Source organism: Peromyscus eremicus, chromosome 19 (genome assembly GCF_949786415.1).
Source record: "Peromyscus eremicus chromosome 19, PerEre_H2_v1, whole genome shotgun sequence".
NCBI lineage: Eukaryota > Metazoa > Chordata > Mammalia > Rodentia > Cricetidae > Peromyscus > Peromyscus eremicus.
Window position 1 is genome coordinate 53,430,512 of NC_081435.1, and position 19,604 is coordinate 53,450,115.

Consider the following 19,604-nt stretch of genomic DNA (forward strand, 5'->3'; position numbering starts at 1 on the left):
TCCTAGAGCTTTTAGCCCAGGAAGATGGTCTGCAAATACACAGTGTGCCAGCTGCACGGGGCTTCTCTTGCTGTGGTGCGTGCAGAGCAGGCTACAGATGGTAGCTGCGAACCTCAGGTCCTCTGGAAAGACCTTGACTCCCCTTCAAGCACAGTTTGACCTTGCTTAAGTGCCTCTTTCAACCTGCTTCTCCTTGGTGCCCCACCCCACCCCCACCATTAGTCTCACACTGAGTCAATCGTGAGCATAATGGTGTGATTACATAACCTGCAGATGCACAAACCACGAATGGGGATTCAAAGCCACCACAATGGAAAACCACTAAACCACAGGGGAAGACAGCAAGAGGAAGACAGTGAAATAGAACTCCCAAGCCAGAAAACAACTGACCTGCTGTAACCTCAAGTTCTTAACCACTACTGCTGCTTTGTAGGCAAACTGATTATATTCTCCAATGAAGCAGCATGCTGAGTGGCTTTTTTAAAAGCTCAGCTGTGTGCTGCTTACAGGAGAATTGCCTTTACAGGTGCACAAAGATTGGAAGTGATGGGTATTCATTCAGGAGAAATGAGAGAGGGGTGGGGATACTTAGCACAGACAAAGTCAAAAACTAAAGAGACAAAGACATTCTATAATAAAAAAAAAAGTTCATCAGCAGAGTGTTCCAGTTGTAAATGTAAATGCACCCCTGACTCTGAGCCCCTATGGATATTAATGAAATGGCAAAAGATTTGGAGGGAAAGATACTATATTATAAACATATCAGGGGACTTTCATGCCTCATGGTCAACAAGGACCATTCCCAGACCAACTGATTAGGAAAACATTGGACTTTAGTTACACTTTGGACCAAATGGACCTAAAAAAAAGACATCTACCATACATTCCATCCAGCACCAACAGAATACATATCCTTTTGAATACTCAGGAGACAATCTCCAGGACAGTTATGATATTAGTTACAGAACAAGTCTGAGCAAGTTTAGAAGGACTGAAAACGGTAAGTGTCTTTCCTGACTACAATGTATGAATTAGAAGTCTTGAAATGTTCAGTTAGAAATTAAAAGAGAAATCAAGAAATTGGACACATGAAAATGAAAGCAAAACCTGTGGCACACAGTAAGAGCAGTTGGAGGAGGGAAGTGTAGATCAATACATGCAGCTCTACTGTTACGAAGAACTTCTGGACTAGCCAGTAATTCTATAGGTATCACCACCCCCATAACGCTCATTCTCAACACATGGGCCTTGGTCCATGTGGCTTGGACATGAGGCTGATTTGAAACATGGTTACTGTCAGCCTTCCCTGAGTGTTTTCTTTTTATATCCACTTCAACCCTCTTCGCAGCCCTGGTTTCTGGTGACTGTTTTAGTATGCACTCAAAACATCACACCTGTAAGCCCAGAACTTGGAAGGCCAAGGCAAGAAGAAAGCTATTCGTTTTTAAGCTGATCTGGGCTATGTCATGATTTCAAAGTCAGCCTGTGCTATACAGAGTGAGACCCTGTCTCAAACAAAACCCAAAACCCCTCAATATATTATGTGATGAAACTTTTTTTTTTTTTTTTTTTTTTGGTTTTTCGAGACAGAGTTTCTCTGTGTAGCTTTGCGCCTTTTCCTGGAACTCTCTTGGTAGCCCAGGCTGGCCTCGAACTCACAGAGATCCGCCTGGCTCTGCCTCCCGAGTGCTGGGATTAAAGGCGTGTGCCACCACCGCCCGGTGATGAAACTTTTATAACCAGCTTCCCCCACTTTTGTCCTGGGCATCTGCTCACTTCCATTCTCTGTCTTCTTGGAAAGGGAAGCTCTGGGGTATCCAACACAGATCTTGTTTTAGTTGTCCCCCAGCAGAATGCAGCATTCTAGAAAAGCTTTCACTTTAATGATATTTTAAAATCTTATTTTAGCATTAAGATTGGTTGCATCTATATGTATGAATTTGTGCCCATGAGCCCTGTGCCAGTGGAAACCAGAAGAAGATGTAGGACCCCTGTAGCTAGAGTCATATGGGGGTTGAAAGCCATCTGATGTGGTTGCTGAGAATCAAACTCAGGTCCTCTGCAGGAGCAGAATATGTTCTTCTTAACCACAGAGACTTCTCCCCAGTCCTGGAAAGGTTTAACTCTAAGAGAATTCAGAAAGGGACATCTACAAAGATGTTCACTGGAACAAGGGATTGTAGCTAGAGTTTTCCTTCCTTGCCCACAGTCAGGACAAATCTTTGTCACCCACCAGTCCCACAGCCGCTCAGACCCAACCAAGTAAACACAGAGACTTATATTGGTTACAAACTGTATGGCCATGGTAGGCTTCTTGCTAACTGTTCTTATAGCTTAAATTAATCCATTTCCATAAATCTATACCTTGCCACGCGGCTCATGGCTTACCGGCATCTTCACATGCTGCTTGTCATGGCGGCGGCTGGCAGTGATTCCTTCTGCCTTCCTGTTCTTTCTTTTCTCCTCTCTGTTAGTCCCGCCTATACTTCCTGCCTAGCCACTGGCCAATCAGTGTTTTATTTATTGACCGATCAGAGCAATTTGACATACAGACCATCCCACAGCAAGGGATGTTGAGGCACTTAGGGACTAGCCAAATGCAGACCTACCGTCAGGAGTGAGAAGACTAAGCAGTTTTGGGTAAACAGCCATGGAACAGAGCCCCTCAGTAGTAGGCATGGCAGGAGCAGGCCATGTCCATTGCCAGAACCAAGGCACAGAAGAGGACAGACGCAGTGGTCCGAGGCTACCTGTATTCTTCCCAGCATGTATCGCATCTTTCCAGGTAAGGTAAAGATGGACAGAGCCATCAGCTCGCCAGGTTTGTCCTGGAATTACACCCTTCCTTGCCCCAAGTGGATATTTTTACTTGAGGAAATAGAACAGTGCTTCCCAGAAAAACATCCTTTGCCAGCTTCTAAATTCAGTTCATAAGGCTAGCTCGGAGTCACGACACGACAGTTTATATTACTCGTATATTACACTGTTTAAAGGATTACACTCTTTCTGCAGCAAGTTGTTTATCCTGGAGCTTTTCTCAGAGTTGTACAGTGCACTGCCATGACACATCTGTCTCCAAACACAGGAACAACCACCACGTTTACAAGACTACGTGGGAAAATACTGCATTTGGAGTCCCCTGTGACAGATAATGCCTCTCTCAGTTCTAGAAACTGTAGGCTTAGTCCAAGCTATTCTCTGATCTTCATGTCATGTGAGGCTTAATCAGACCAGTTATTTCTGAGACTATCGTGTGTGGCAGAGAACAGGGCAGGCACAGGTCTGCTGATAGGAGGGAATGATGTCAGACTGATAAGAGCCCACAAAGTAGATCTGCGTTAGGGAGCCTGCTGTTGTATGGATGGATCTTGGCAGGAGACAGCTGTGGACTACTCCTATGGAGGCCAGAAGATCCCTCACCTGGCCCTCATTCTATTCTGACTCTCCTGTAGAAGCAGGGGTATTTTAAATGTATCCATGCTGGTGGCTGTGACTGGGGTGGCTGCTCTTGTTTGGCTGGAGGGAAAGAGGCTGGTCACCTCTAAGGGACCCGTGAGCTGGGGTTGGAGAGACGGCTCAATGGTTAAGAGTGTGTGCTTTTGTAGAGGACTGGTTTGTAGAGGACTGCTGGTTTGGCTCCCAGCAGATATGTTGGATGGCTTAATAAACACCAGCTCCGGGGGACCTAGCATCTTCTCCTGGACCCCATGGGCACCTGCACTTGAATGTGCATAGTCACACACAGACACAGACACACATGTATTTTTAAAGTAAAATTAAATTCATCAAGGGATCTTTGGAGCCATCTTGGATGTGCACATTGTGGGACAGTGAAATTTAAACTCTGCTGCCCTCTGAATATGACATCCACCAAGCGACATACCCATGCTGGCTATTTTAGAAGAGACTCTTCAGGATAACTGGAAGTGAAATTGATCCCCATCTCCTTCCCCCACATCCTGTCACTTGGAAGGGCCTCATCGCCCACTGCTTCCTCCCACCCCACCCCCCTCCTTCGCACACACATCCTCACATTCCCATCCCACGGCTGGCTGTTCGTTCTCTCCTCTGCAATGCTGTCCCACAGTGATTCCCAGGAAAGCGGCCCATAGCTTTCTATTTAGCTCAGAAGAGCTCGGCTATGAGAGCTTGTTCTGTTTCCCTGGCTAAAACGTGAGCCTGCCAGTGGACAGTTGCGGTGCCCTCCTGAAATCCCAGCACTCAGGAAGGAGAGACAGGAAGATCATGAGTCGAGGGTAGCCTGGGCCATTTAGCAAGATCTTGTTTTGAAGAATGTCTGACTGACTGACTGACTGACTGACTGAATGAATGAATGAATGAAGCATGCCGGTCAGCCGCCCACACACCTGCTACACGAACCTCCCTCTTTGTGTTGTGTTCTTTTTCTCCACAGCATCCCCCCCTGCCTGATGCTAGTTGTCTCTTTGCTGACTGACTGTCACACTCTGGATGAGCCTTCTCGGCTTTTCCACAGCTCTGCTTGTTTCCTACTGCACAGTCCCATTTCTTCTCATGTCCCCACCTCAGGGCAGTAGGGACTAGCTACACTTCGTCCATCACATTGACATGTACTTATGTCAGCAAACACAGAGCCTTGTTTTGCCCATCCCACCCCCAGATGATGATGCCCTGTGGCCTTCCATTTGGCATAGCCAGCTTTAGAAGGAAATGACCTTGGCATTCAGAACATTGGTCAGCTGATGGCTGCTGCCTCAGGAAATGATGAAGGCCTGTTGGCAGGAAAGGAAGGCAATATTTATTTTCCGGTCCTATTTTTGTGTCCAGCATGGTGTCGTGCCTAAATCAGGGGCCTAAAATATCCTTGTGAAATGACTGAGTTTCTTTAAACCTCGACTAGTGATAATTTTTATTTTTTTTTAGGAGTTGGGAGAAACATTAGAAGGACCTTAAACCATTAATTATCCAAAAGTAAGGTTTCACTTGTTTGTTGAGACTGTCTGGTGTAGCTAGGCTGGCCTTGAACATCTGATCCACCTTCCTTTATCTTCTCAGGGCTGGGATTCCAGGCGTGTGCCACCATGCCTGGTTTGTGTCATGCTGGGGATTCAGCCAGGACCTCTCGTATGCTAGGCAAGCGGTCTCCCAACTCACCTGCAGCCTCAGCCCCAGTCATTCTGATTTTTGATGAGTGTATACCAGCAACTGTTTTATGAATAAATCCAAGGTTCAGAAACATTTCTGTTTAACCATTCATAACTATTCAAGTTAGCTAAGCCTCGTTTGTTTGCTTGTTGGTGTCGTTTCCAATTCCCTCTTCACATTTTGGCGTGGGGGCACAGGACTTGGTACTGAATCCGGGACTTCGTTCTGGCATAGAAGGCAAACAGTCTATCATGACCCCAGCCTTCCATACACTTTGAAATAAGACAAAACCAAAACCAGTCGGCATGGAAAACTAACTGTGATGTGAGGCTCAGGACAGGAGAGTTTAAAAGTTCATGTGTCCTGAACGCTATCTTCGTTCTACAAACGCTTACGGGAGGCCAGTGATTACATGATGTTTACAGACGGCAGAACTGAGCTAGCTCCTGACGGGCCTGCATCGCGAGCTCGTGATCCCAGTTACTTGGGAGAATGAGGACGGTGGATGGCAATTCAAGGACTGCTTAGTGCTGTGGGATGTTCTGTATGGCAAATGTGTTGCTAATTAGTCAATAAATAAAACACTGATTGGCCATTGGCTAGGCAGGAAGTGTAGGCGGGACAAGGAGGAGAATAAACCTGGGAAGTGGAAGGCTGAGTCAGAGAGACACTGCCAGCCGCCACCATGACAAACAGCATGTGAAGATGCCGGTAAGCCATGAGCCATGAGGCAAGGTATAGATTAATGGAAATGGATTAATTTAAGCTGTAAGAACAGTTAGCAAGAAGCCTGCCATGGCCATACAGTTTGTAACCAATATAAGTCTCTGTGTTTACTTGGTCGGGTCTGAGCGGCTGTGGGACTGACAGGTGACAGAGATTTGTCCTGACCGTGGGCCAGGCAGGAAAACTCTAGCTACAAATGGCGTCCAACGTGGTGGCAAGAGTTTCCACCTAAAAACTGAGAAAAAAGATTCTAAAATGGAGCTAAAAACAGTTCCTAATTGTCTCTCTCAAATGAGCGGCAGCTGCCGGTTTGAGCTACTGGTGGGTTCCTAGCCTACACCGTATGGCGGGAATGAGGCCTCTGCAAGTGGCACATTAAGCTGCATGGTGGATTTAGACTTTGCAGGTACAAAACAAAAAAAGAGGTTTCTGGACTACATGCTGCTTGGATAAAAGCATAGACCCACGATAGCTCCCAGAGCTGGTGATAAATGTACCGTACCACTGCCATGTTGGGAAGCTGAGGTGGGCGGAGCCAGCAGCCACAGCTGCTGCAGTTTAAAGCAATAGATTTACAATAAGACAGATTCAGATGTAATAGGCATGTAAAAATGTACGTAGGCTTGAAAGAGAGAAAAAGGAATATATACAGTTATATAAAGAAATAAAGAGTTTTTAAAAATAAAGTCTTCAAAGAGACAGTAAAGGTAGTATATAAAATAAGCCACGTAAAGATGGATATTACACAGAGAATCTGGATTGTGTTGTCTTTGAGATTCTTAACTGCAGAGAGATATTTGATTGTAAAGGAAGCTGAGTTAAACCAATATGCATATTTTAAAGATATCTTGACTTCAAAATTTGGATGTAAAGATATGTTATTTTGGAAAGGAGACTCTGCTTTTGTTCCCACAGAAAGTCAGAGGCTATGGATTTGTTTAAGATTAAGATACATCAGGTTTGACCAGCCAAGAACCCCTGAAAGGTCTCCGATGACACCATGGCCCAGATGATCCAACATCCAGAACGGTTTGAAGGCAACTGGCTCAGACGATACAGCCTCATGGACTATTCCATAATCCTAAAATTTTCTTTGTGTCCCCATAAGATACAGTGCCCCCCTCCAGCAGGAAGTAGTAAGAGAAGCTACGCCCAAATTCCCAAATTATATGTAATTTTACTTTGTTAAGGTTAAAACCTTCTTTTTTGAAAAAATAGGGGAAGTGCTGTGGGATGTTCTGTATGGCAAATGTGTTGCTAATTAGTCAATAAATAAAACACTGATTGGCCATTGGCTAGGCAGGAAGTGTAGGCGTGACAAGGAGGAGAATAAACCTGGGAAGTGGAAGGCTGAGTCAGAGAGACACTGCCAGCCGCCACCATGACAAACAGCATGTTAAGATGCAGGTAAGCCACGAGCCATGTGGCAAGGTATAGATTAATTTAAGCTGTAAGAACAGTTAGCAAGAAGCCTGCCATGGCCATACAGTTTGTAACCAATATAAGTCTCTGTGTTTACTTGTTCTGGTCTGAGTGGCTGTAGGACTGGCAGGTGAGAGAGATTTGTCCTGACTGTGGGCCAGGCAGAAAAACTCTAGCTACAGCTTAGGCTACAGAGTGGGTTCCAAACCAGTCAGGGCACCTTGGTAAGCCCATGTCTCAATATAAAAAGCAAAATGAGGGCCCACCAGTAGAGTGCTTGCCCAACATGTATGAAACCCTAGGTTCAATCCCCAGAACCATGCCCCCACCCCCACCCCCAAAAAAAGAATTTAAAAAATTGAGCTAGCACCAGACAGAGCTAAACCTTGTCATGCGGACTAAGGAGCGTGCAAAGCCAGTGTGTGGTACAGGAAGTGGCTATTCTGGTGGGAGGGAGCCCAGGCGGGTTTCCTAAAGCAGCCAAGAGTGACTTAAAGAATAAATAGAGACGGGGCGGGGAGATAGCTCAGAGGGTGACATGTTTGTCACAGAAGCCTGACAACCTGAGTCTGAGTCCTGGAACCCACATAAAGGTGAAAGGAAAAGACAGACTCCACCGAAGTTGCCTGCTGACCTCCACATGTGTGCACACTGTGAATACACAGATCACACACACACACACACACACACACACACACACACACACAACTTTAATTTTTTTTTTTTTTTTTAAGTTTTCAGACAGGGTTTCACTACGTAGCCAGGCTGGCCTTGAACTCACAGATCCACCTGCCTCTGCCTCCCCAGTGCTGGTGTTAAGAATGTGCACAACCATGTCCAGACATAAACACTATACTTTAAAATTTTTTATTTTATTTTATGTGCATTGGTGTTTTGCCTGCATGTATGCCTCTGAGGAGGCTGAGGGGAAGGATTCCCCAATAGGGTGGCCCAAGAGAACACAGGAACCCAAAGAAGAACAGGGGAGACAGTGTGTGTGTGTGTATGTGTACACGTGTGTGCATGTAACCTTTTGAGGCTGGCCGAGCAGCCTGGGATGCTAGAGGATGTTGTAAACATGTAGCAGGATGTGCAACTGAGTCTTGACTACCCACACATGTACTCAGGCAGTGTAAATAGGTGTGCAGACATGCCACTCTTCACGTGGACATGCAGCAGCTACTATTTAAAGACAGCCTTTCTCGAGTGAGAATATTTACCTTGTGACCCACACATTTTGTTTTCTTAAAGCCCAATCAACACTCAGCATCACTTCCTTTCCCGGATGTGTGTTCTGAATCTTCATGTGTGGGTGGGTGTGTGCATCTGCCGGGAGCAAGAACTCCTTCCTGTGGGCTCTTGAGTCATGCCCAGGCTGACACTGCTTTCAGAGTCCAGTAAATCCATTAAGAGTTGTACAGCCTTTCCTGATGATCACGGAGCAGCCCTGCTTTGCTTAACATCCAGCCAATCATTTTACAGGTTGGATTTATCATCCCTCTTGGTCAAAATCCAAATATTGCTACTTCACGTCATCAACATGTTTTGTTTTTAAGCCCAGAGAGATATACCAGACCACCTAGCCAGAGAGAGCCCGAATCTTATTCTCGTGAGCTGGACATGTTAATCTGCATAACTAAAGGAAGCCAGGTGGCCACCGGCGCCACATCCACAGCTCTGTCTCACTCGACAATAAAAAATTGTGTATAAACTGGTTTCCATGGTTTATCTGTCCGCTTTGCAGGTGGCTGAGGAGATGCGGTTTGTCTCTTCGCTTGTTAAGGAGTGCGAGGCGTCACATTTACCCCCAACACATTACAGACAAGGGCTTCATAAATATTAGGCTCTTTGTCCAAGAAAGAGGTCGGTCCTGACAGATTGAGAAATGATGGCCTTCACTTTGCTAGCCTGCCTGCACTTCATACTACCTTTTGTTTCTCCTGCAAGAAATATTTCTCTCAAGTGCATGCAAGATACTGATGAATTCCTTTCTGATCTGAATTCACCGAAGCCCAAAGAATACGCTCTGAGAAGTAAGTAGGTCTCCCTGTCCTTCTCGGTAGCCGAGCAAAGAGCAGTCTGCCATATTTGCTAGACTAACCCATGACAAGCAGGAAAGAGTAGAGAAACCCGAGACAGGGGGAGAGTTGTCACTGCAGAGGGCTGTACAGTCAGTCTAGAAATGCTATTGTAATGAGAAGAGTGTTCCTAAATACTGTGTGCTTTACTAATGAAATCAATAGCATTTTATTTTGCACCACATGCCTGGGTTTATTTCCTTTTTGAGACATTTGATCTGCTTCTGATAGTGAGTTGCTTTCCCCTTTACTGAAACCAGCTCATCTGTGCTGTGCTGATAGCAGCAGATTCTAAGGTGTGTGATGGAAAAATGCATGGGCTCCAGTGAGCAATGAGACCTCTTTGCGTGTTCCTTGTCTGGCCTTCAGATATTTGCAATTTGTTTTTTTTGTGTGTTTCTCAAAATTATATGCGTACCTTTCTGCCCGACAAAGGCTGAAATCAAGGATACCTTCGCTAGGAGTGAGATTCATTGTTGTTGCTGATGGAAATCATGAACAAGAAAAATGCAAAAGCTCTTTTTTAAAGCCAGCTAGGCTAACAGAGGCCTTTCCGTTTCCATTTAGAACACACAGCCGCTTTGTTCTGTGTTTAAAACCACCTGTATCCTAAGAGAGAAGAAAAACAGAGCATTTGGATAAGTCAAAATGCCATAACACTTGAAACGACTCCTGTTCTCCACAGGGTCACATAACCTAGGGTTTGATGAAATGGTGGCAAAACGTAAAGCCAGTTCCTTCCACAGCTATTTTGAAATCGATTGTGTTTCATAACCAGACTTGGTGAGAGTAATAGGGCTGTTGTGACTGCACCAGGCAACTGGCCAAGGGGCTCCAGACGGTGTGACAGCAGGCACAGATTCTGGTATTGAGATGGCAGCAGATAGTCATAAACAGTCACAGCCACGTGCACACTGTCCACCTTGCAAGTTTCTCTACCCATGTTCTGCCTGTAGGCACCTGGAAATTGAACATTTTCATTAAAATCGAGATTTCTCAGGCTAGGGAGATAACTCAGTTCTAAGGTAGTGTACTCTGCAGCTAGACCAAAGTTCGATTCCCAGCACCCACACAAGAAAGGTGAGTGTAGGGGCCACACTTGTAATTCCTAGGCTGGAGGGGCAGAGACAGGTAGATTCTTGAGGTTCAATGGATGGCCATTCTACCCCATCAGTGAGTCCCAGGCCAGTGAGAGATCTGTTCCCCAAATCCAGATGGATGACTCTGGAGGGACAACTCTAAGGTAGACCTTTGGTCTCCATATTTAAGTACACATGTACACCTGCATACACATGAAATCACCACACCCCAATATGAATGGGCAGATGGCTGTCAGTTTACTGCAATGGATAAATTTGTCTGTCTGTAGTTACACAGTTGCTTTGACATCTGTCTGAGATTTTTGAGCACAGAATGTGCTGTTTACCTTGGTTCTCATTAGGATTCTCCTGGTGGACATATGGAAGGAGAAATCAGAAGAGTGAAGAGTGAGCACTTTGACATAAGTAGTAGATACCCTTTAGAAACTTGTATAGGAATTGTCCCTTTTGGTCCCTTTATGAGAGGGGAGAGCTATTGCTGCCTAGTTTGTGAAGGAGGAAATAGAGTCACAGAGATGCCAAGGGTTTGTGTGAAATACGTGGTAGAATTAGGGGTTGAACCCTGTGTCATCTGATTCCAAAGCCCTTCCTTCCCCTGTCTCTGTCCACATATATGTTCCTAAACACATAAATACAACCTTCTCAGTCTGTGTGATGTTACTTATACATATGTTTGGAGGGCTGACTGTTTGGCATTGGATAAGCAGTTGGTGTGCTTAGCCCTGGGGAAAACTGTTTGTCCTGCCCCACATTCCTGCATTGCCTGCAGTTCTTTGTGTAGGGTTCAGACCACTTTAGTGTGTCTATTGGCATCATCCCTGCTCATCTCATCTTTAGGCAGTCCTGCTGGCGAGACTTCATGTGTGCAGCTTCTGACATTACTAGGAGGCACAATCTCATAGCAAACTCCCCGACCCTCTGGCTATTACAATCTTCCCGCCCTACTTCCACAATAATCCCCGAGCTTTAGCTTTGGGAGTTGTGTTGTAGATGTAGCTGTTGGGTCTGGGCTCCACAACTTCGCATTTTGATTGTGTGTGTGTGTTTAATGGTTTCCTTCTATTGCAAAGAGAAGTTCCTTGATGAGGGTGAAGACTACACTTATCTGTGGGTATAAAGACAAATATTTAGTATGTACTCTGTTGATTTAGTAAAGTGGTGGTTCTAGGTTCTCCTCTAAGATCCATGACGTCACTGGCCCTGAGGAGTTGGCTGAGTTTCCAGTACCAGGTACGGTTTTCCTCTTTTTGAGCAGGTATTAAGTCCAATTAGAGAGCTGTTGGTTACTGCAAAGATACATGCCACAACTGCATCCTGAGGGTTATCATGCCATGCTGGTTGATACTGTGGTTCACAGCCATCGTAGCTGGGTAGGACTGATGGTTATTTGCTTCCTTTGGAAGCTTACAGGGTGCCTTCTGATGCCATGAAAGATAGTCCTCCAGGAGGAGGCTTTCAAATTACCAAATCCTTACCTTTGATCATTGCCTAAAATAAGCAACCAGAAAAGAAACAAGGAAAGACCAAGACAAAATGCAGCCACACAAAAAGGAATGGGAGGTACATCTATCAATACTGATCCAGCCAGAGAAATGGCATCAAGAGGGAATAAAGTACCTAAATTTAAACCAATTAAGGTAATTAAGGCTGTCTGCTGCTTAAATGCATGCAGTGCAAATGTTAAGGAAGGTATGAGAATGAGAGCATCCACCTGTAGTTTGGGGTGGCATGGCGGTGGTGGGGAGGGTGAGGTACAGCTGGGGCCACACTAGATTTCAAATAATTGGTCCTGGTTATTTGTTTCAAGTAGATATCTGTGAGAACATGGGTGTTTCTGTTATTCTTTATGCCTTTTGTTGTATAATTATGTTCTAAAACACCTTCTCTAACCCAAAGCACAAAGATGGTAATGGGCTTGGGTTGTGTGGGGCTGGATAACACGCCATGGCCTGAGGAGATGGTAAGGGAAGAAGACCCTTGATATCTGTGTGGAGATGCTTGGCTAGTCTAGAAAAGAAAAGGTGGTGATTTAGAGAGACTGAGTGGGAAGGATGGATTAAAGGGCATACTCTTTTTCTTTTAGCAGCCTGGCACATGTAGGCAAGTGCTTTACCACTGGGCTACACACCCAGCCTACTCTAATCTGTGATTGGGAAGCTATTGGCTTGGACTGTGGCAATCCCTGCCACACCTGGCTTCTCCTTCACAGTCGGGTACATCACCTGGGGAGGCAGAGTCAGCGGGTTAGAGAGGGACTGAGCAGTTCCTGCAGCTCGGGACTTGTTTACTTTTCAATACCAAACAAACAAACAAAAAAATGTGAAATACTCTTTGGTGATCAATCTGTTACTGGATTCAGTACACAAGTTGCTCAAGTCGCAAGCAAATGAATGCAGTTTTGTCACACATTCTGTTTCAACTTCGTATTACTTATTAAGGCAAATGAAATAACCACCAATATTCGTGCTGGCATTACACCTGTTGGTGAGCAGAAACCATATGGCATGGCTACAAGAGATAACGAGAAACTCATTTAAGTAGTCTGTGAGAACTAGTTGTCTACATTCAGGGTTTATACTCAGGGGTATTATGGATTTCATTTTTGTTTGTAACCTGTGGTGTTACAGATTGAATTGTGTTTCTTCAAATTCATATATTAAAGTCCTACCCACAACATCACAATGTGTCATTGTGTGTGGAGATGGGGAAAGGTGTCTTTAAGGAGACAATGAAGCTAAAATGAGATAAACAGAGTCCAAGTCCAATGCCAGGTTAGGACACAGGCCTGCTTGGAAGAAAGACTGTGTGAAGATATGTGCTGTATATCTGGGCCCATTTGAACCAAGGAGATTAGCCTCAGAAGAAACCAGCTCTGCCCACAATGCCATCCCTGATGTACCAATTTGCAGAACTATGAGGAAAAGTATGCCTGCTGGTGAAGGTGCTGTGTGGCACCTGCTGGTAAGGGTATCATGTGGCATTTGTTATGGCAGCCCTTGCAAACTAATCATGTGCCACATGCCCTTTGTTGTTTTTTTTTTTTTTTTAGATTTATTTATTTATTATGTATACACCATGTATGCCTGCAGGCCAGAAGAGGGCACCAGATCTCATTACAGATGGTTGTGAGCCACCATGTGGTTGCTGGGAATTGAACTCAGGACCTTTGGAAGAGCAGTCAGTGCTCTTAACCTCTGAGCCATTTCTCCAGCCCCATGCCACGTGTCCTTTGTATCAGTATAATGATAATATGCCTTCTTGAAAGATGTAGGTTGAATTGTGTCTTCACAAAAAATATGTTTATAGTCCGGGAGATAGCTTAGTTAATAAAATGCTTTCCTTGAAGGACCTATGTTCAGTAGTCCATGCTTATAACCCCAGTGCTGAGGAGGCCAAGAGAGAGATCTCTGGCTGGGCTCTTTGCCCGGCTAGTCCAGTCTATTTGTCAAGTTCCAGGTTAATGAGAGACCTTGTCCCAAACAAGGTGGACAGTGCCCAAGGACAATCAAGGTTGGCCTCTGGCCTTTCCCCACATGCAAATGCATTCACACACCTGTGCACCTGCACACACGTGAACATGCATGCACACACAAAAATACCCCTGCTTACACCTTGACTTTTAATTTTTATGCGTGTGACTCTACTTAGAAATAGTGTCTATGTTGTAAATATAGTCAAATAATGTAACAGTCAAACAGTGAGGTTCGAGTAGGTCCTGATACAGTGACCATTGTCCTTAAAAGAGAGAGTCTGGACACAGACACATACAGGAAAGAACAGTACGTAATGGCAGGGGTGCCAGCAATCAGCAGCTAGCAGATGCCTGGAATGGACTCCCCAGGGCCTCTGAAATGAGCTGCCCTGTCCTTGCTTCAGACTTCTAGGCTCCAGGAGCAGAGGATGGATTTCTAAGCTTTAAGCTACTCTGGGTGTGGGGACTGTTAAGACAGCTATGGAACAGGAAGACAGATGCTAATACAGACTGCTCTGACCTCCCAAACACACTCTGCAGAATTAAATCATGTGTTTATCACCTGGAGAGGAAGAACAGAAGCCCACATATCTCTAGTGAGGGGCCCGGGCCTAAAATACAGTGGCGCTGCTTGCGGCCTTTTCTCAAAGTCCGAGCTTGCCCATTCCTGATGCTGTCCACGGCCGAGGCCTTGAGTGGAAGCTATACCACGTGTACACCCCAGACTTCCGACCTCGCCTCCCTGTCGTTTCTCCAGACAGAGTTGGGGGTGGGGGTTAGGCAGAAGTTCCCAAGCAATCTGCAGTACTTTTCTTGTCTGGCTTCTGATCATCTCATCCTCACAGCTTTCCAAAACAGCACTTTACCTCTAAAACATTTCGTAACCCTGCACATCCCCGGGCCCTGCCTCAAGTTTCTTAGCCTGCGCTATGACAGGATGCCCAGCTTCCCATTTGGATTCCATTGTCTCTTTGGCTTCATCATTCATTTTCTGTAGTCACTGTTTTATCTGGTCTGTATGCCTCAACTCTTTCCTAGACACCCAGCCCCCCAGGGGACCCTTGTCAGAGGAGGCAGTCCATAGTAGACACTATGAAGGGCGGCACCAATCTGAGCTAGGACTCTGGGAAGAAGCCTGCTGAAGTCTACCACAGCATGGGCATTTTTGTTGTTGTGTTGTTTGTTTGCGTGTGTGTGTGTGTGTGTGTGTGTGTGTGTGTGTGTGTGTGTGTGTGGTGCTGGGGCTTGAAGCTAGGGCCTTTCATCTGCTAGGCAAGAACTCTACCAATGAAGGTATGGTCCAGCCAATCTATCTGACTATTCTGAGTTTGGATAGTGCCTATTTTACCTACCCAGCTGTCTATTGGGAAGGGTTTTGTTTATTTGTTTTTGCTCAGGACCAACACCACAGAAACCAATAAAACATCTTACTAGAAAGAAGGTGATATAGTAGATCCCATAGAAAGTTCTAGGTTCTGTGACTATCAAACATCCATGCAAGACTGAAGGCTTGGCTTGGTGGCAGAATGCTTATTCAGCTCATGAAAGTCTTTGGGTTCAATTCCCAACCTCCCCCCCCCCCACAACCAAAAGTTCTGCACAAAATAATAACAAAGCATTCATACTGTGGTGGGATAGTGTGCTCCATCCTGAAAGATATCTGCATCCTAGGTGAGCATGGTGATGCATGCTGCAGTTCCCCACACTTTGGGGATAAAGGCATGTGTCTGTAATCCCAGGTAGTTAGGGAATGGAGGCAGGAGGATGAGGTCTTAGGCCATTGAGAGAAACCTTGTCAAAAATAGCTCAGTAGTAGGGTGCATCCTCACTTGTACCAGGCCCTGGGCTTGATCCCAGAACTGTGAGAAAACAAACCCAGAAACTGCATTTTAATATCCACACGTCATCACCACTGCAGGAGAAGGAAGCATCTGCCAGTTAGCACAGCTGGTTGAAACATATTGCTTTTAGTCATTTGGACATGAAAGCTCAGAACAAGTGTGGTGATGTGCAGCATTGTGCCCTTCGTCCTGATCCGTTCCTCCCTCCCTGTGACACAGCATTTTAATCTGGCCCGTGCCTATGTCCTGGTGTCACTTAAGTTTTCGATGGCATCTCAGTAGGGTGGAGGCCAGAGAAGGGCAGTTTGTCTGTGTGAGCCCATGATCAGAAAGGAGCGGGATGCATTTGAAAACCGGAGCAGCTTAGCTGGGAAAACCATCAAAGCGATGAGGAGAGGAAGCAAGAATGGAAGCCAATGGGACTCCAGGACATGTGCCTTGCAGATGCTACCCCAAGGGCTTAAAGCTCAGTAGGGTTATCCATCCTGTTGCCTTCCTTGCTGCTCTTACAATTCCAGACCCTTACACTTCAGGGCACAAAGCTTGGGAGATTCTGTGATAGGAAACATAATTTGAAAACCACTCTAGTCTAGCTGTAATGAACACATCTGGTATTCTGGGATTCAGGGAAAACCTCCGAATAATCTTTTGGAGCTGGATTTGGGCATTTGGACTAACCTTGTCAAAGTTTGATTCAATTGGGCCAACATCCACAAAGCGCTTTCTCTAAGATGTACACTGGCTAACACAGGGCCCAATCTCACCCTCATGGGAGACAGACAGGACACAGTGACATATCTTTCAGTGTGACACACTGAGCAAGAGTCTGGATTGTTTCCTGGGAGAGATAGCTTTCTAGTCCAGACTTGAAGGATGACTCGGTTATTTCCAGCGGACTGGGAGGAGGCACTGCCCAAGCTGGAAGGTCGACAAGTGTTAGCCCAGGGCACCTCTAGACTGGAGCAGAGGGAATGTTCTGGCTGTGGCTGGCAGGATGAGGCCAGAGGGCAAGTCAGGGCATGAAGGGCCCCTTGAAGTCCTGCTCAGGAGTCCAACAGGAATCTTAGTGGCCAGGGAAGTCACACAAGGCTGCATATTAGTATCACCTGGGAAATATTCTTGTCCAAGCATCACCCTTGACCTCCATTGACCTCCTCATGCCTTAGTCTCTTCCCACAAATAAATGAATAGAGTGTAACTAAAAAAAAAAAAAAAAACATCTGGAGCTAGAATAAAGACAAAGAAAAGGGGCTAGGACATATGCTTGCCTAGCCTGTAAGAAGGCCTTATTGAAACCTTGTTTATTTAAAGGGAAGGACAAAAGGAAGGAAGGAAGGAAGGTAGGCAAGCCACATTTAAGACACCGATGTCAGCATTGTGAGAAGACCCTGGATTCTGCAGGCTGTGCCTGGAGTCCCGTGGAGTGTGTGTGTGTGTGTGTGTGTGTGTGTGTGTGTGTGTGTGTGTGTGTACCTGCGTGTGCATATGTGCATGTGTGTCTCTCTGTGTGTGCATGTGTTCACTTATCCACCCAGGAGTACAATCACCCTCCATCTTCAAAATGAAGTCAAAAGCTGCTTGCAAAATGGAGTCTCTCGGGTCAAGGCACATCCTGGGAAAACATCATTTTACACAATGCGGAGTAACTTAGAATGGGACATAGCTTGGTCTCAAGGAACAGATAAGTCATAGTGAGAAGCAAAGAAAGGAGATGTACTCAGTGTAGCCACTCTGGGAAGAGGAGCGAAGTGGTCCAGCGGCCTGCTCTCCCTCTGCCCCCGCAGCCTGTCTTCAGGGTCCTCATACAAAGTTTAGGTTTAAATGGAAGGTAAACGGTGTGCGCAGCTCAGGGTCTTGGTCAAATGGTCCTGCTCACCGTTTCCCTGCTGTAGACCAGCAAGGTGGTCTAACGAGCTCCCAGCTGTGGGAAATCTCTTTCCAGGAGACAAGCTCCCTGTGGCTGTTGCTCAGCTCAGCCTTTTCCTTCTCCTAGCATGAGTTCCCTGGGAAAACTCTGATTTCTCACAGTCCATTGTCTCAGTTGTCTGGTCGCTGAAGGGAGGGGCACAAGCGTCTCCTAATATTTTAGAGATGGGACCACATGTCAGAAGTTTTTTTTTTTAATTTAAAATTTAAAAACTGATTATATGTGTATGGGTGTTTGGCCTGCATGTCTCTGCACCCCATGCACGCAGTGCAAGAGGAGGCCAGAAGAGGACTTCGGACGCTCTGGAACTAGAATTACAGACAATCACAAGCTGCCATGTGGGTGCAAGGAGTTGAACGCGGGTCCTCTGGACCCCGGTGCTCTTAGCTGTGGAGCCACCTCTCCAATGCCACAGACATGGACTTGGTGTTTCATTCCTTCGAGGACAGTTACAATCTTCTGTCTTCACAGTCCTTAAAATCCTGAGGGGAGGGTCCAGCTGGGGCCTGGGCTGCACACATCCCTCACTGTCCTCAACAAAGGGAAGGAGTGTGCATAGGCCACAGCACAGAACTCCCCGGGGTAAACACAGAGAGGAATGATAGTGAATGAAACAAATCTGTGTGCTACATGAACTAAATCACTGGAGCCGATGGGCTGACGAGGAATAAAATAAGCAGATAAACGTGATCGAAGTGATGAAAGAATACTGGTAATACAAAGTTACGCATATGCATGTGTGTGTAAAGTCGAGAACCATTGGATATTAAAGAGAGTGAAAATATTGCAGTTGATCCATAGTCCATAGAGTAAATATTGAGATGGATAGAGATGAAGAAAATTTGGTGAGCTAGCTCAATTAAATAGGCCTCTCAAAATAGAACAAGAAAAGATGAATATATGGAAAATGGAAAAAAAAAAGAAGGGGGCTGGAGAGATGGCTCAGCAGCTAAGAGCACTGGCTGCTCTTCCAGAGGACCCAGGTTCAATTCCCAGCAAGCACATGGCAGCTCACAACTGTCTGTAACTCCAGTTTCAGGGGATCTGACACCCTCACACAGACATACATGCAGACAAAACACCAATGCACATAAAATAAAGTAAATTAAAAAAAGAAAAAGAAAAAAGAAAAGAAAAACGAAGAGACGGGGATTAAAATGACTACGCTCAGATGATAATAGGAACCAGATATAGAAATTCAACAAAGGGAAGGAAAGAATATTAACAAGTAACAGCCATGCTTTCTCTGGAATGAAAGGGGGATGAGGCTCACACAACACTGGACAAGATATGTAAAAGAAATCTACCCCAGTGTGTCCAGACAGAGCTGAAATTAAGATTATCATGAACAATGAGAAGGGGCGGGTGAGATGGATCAGAGGTTAAGAACACTTGCTGGTCTTTCAGAAAACCAGAATTCCTCACAACTGCCTGTAACTCCAGTTTCAGGGGATCAGAAGCCCCCTTCTGACTTCTGCTGAAACCCACACACATAGTTACAGGTACAAGCTCCCAACTAAGCTTTTCACATGGGCTCTGGGCATTCAAACTCAAGTCCTCATAATTCATTTCCAAGTGGCATAAGGAAATAATTTTACACACTTCTGCTTTGGAATTCAGTGTACGACTCGGTGGGGAAGCTTGGAAGCAACGTTCTTAGTGGCAACCTGGACAGGTTGGGATCCTATAGCGAGTGCCTTTCCACCCGGGCCCCCGAGGGAAGATTCCGAGGCCAGTACTGCAAGCTTCATTTACTGCAGGTGAGTGGAGGGGACCCGTGTGCTCTCAGCATGTAAGACACACATCGTAACGTGACTCCATCAATTGCTTTTCCTAACTGAAACCACAAAAAGACACTAAGAGGCCTCATCAGAAGCGGTGATCCTCTGCTTCTTTGAGACAAGAGCTCTCTGT

General features: G+C 45.6%; 1 protein-coding gene across 1 annotated transcript in view; it reads left to right on the top strand.

The window, feature by feature from the left end:
- The first annotated feature begins 9,157 nt into the window (after positions 1–9,157).
- The window catches only part of LOC131896189 (O-acyltransferase like protein-like), a 49,814-nt gene continuing 39,367 nt past the window's right edge, over positions 9,158–19,604 (top strand). The window contains exons 1-2 of the mRNA XM_059246779.1: positions 9,158–9,305; positions 19,311–19,450. Of these exons, the coding sequence (XP_059102762.1) occupies positions 9,158–9,305; positions 19,311–19,450 (288 nt within the window). The remainder of the gene's footprint in view (positions 9,306–19,310; positions 19,451–19,604) is intronic.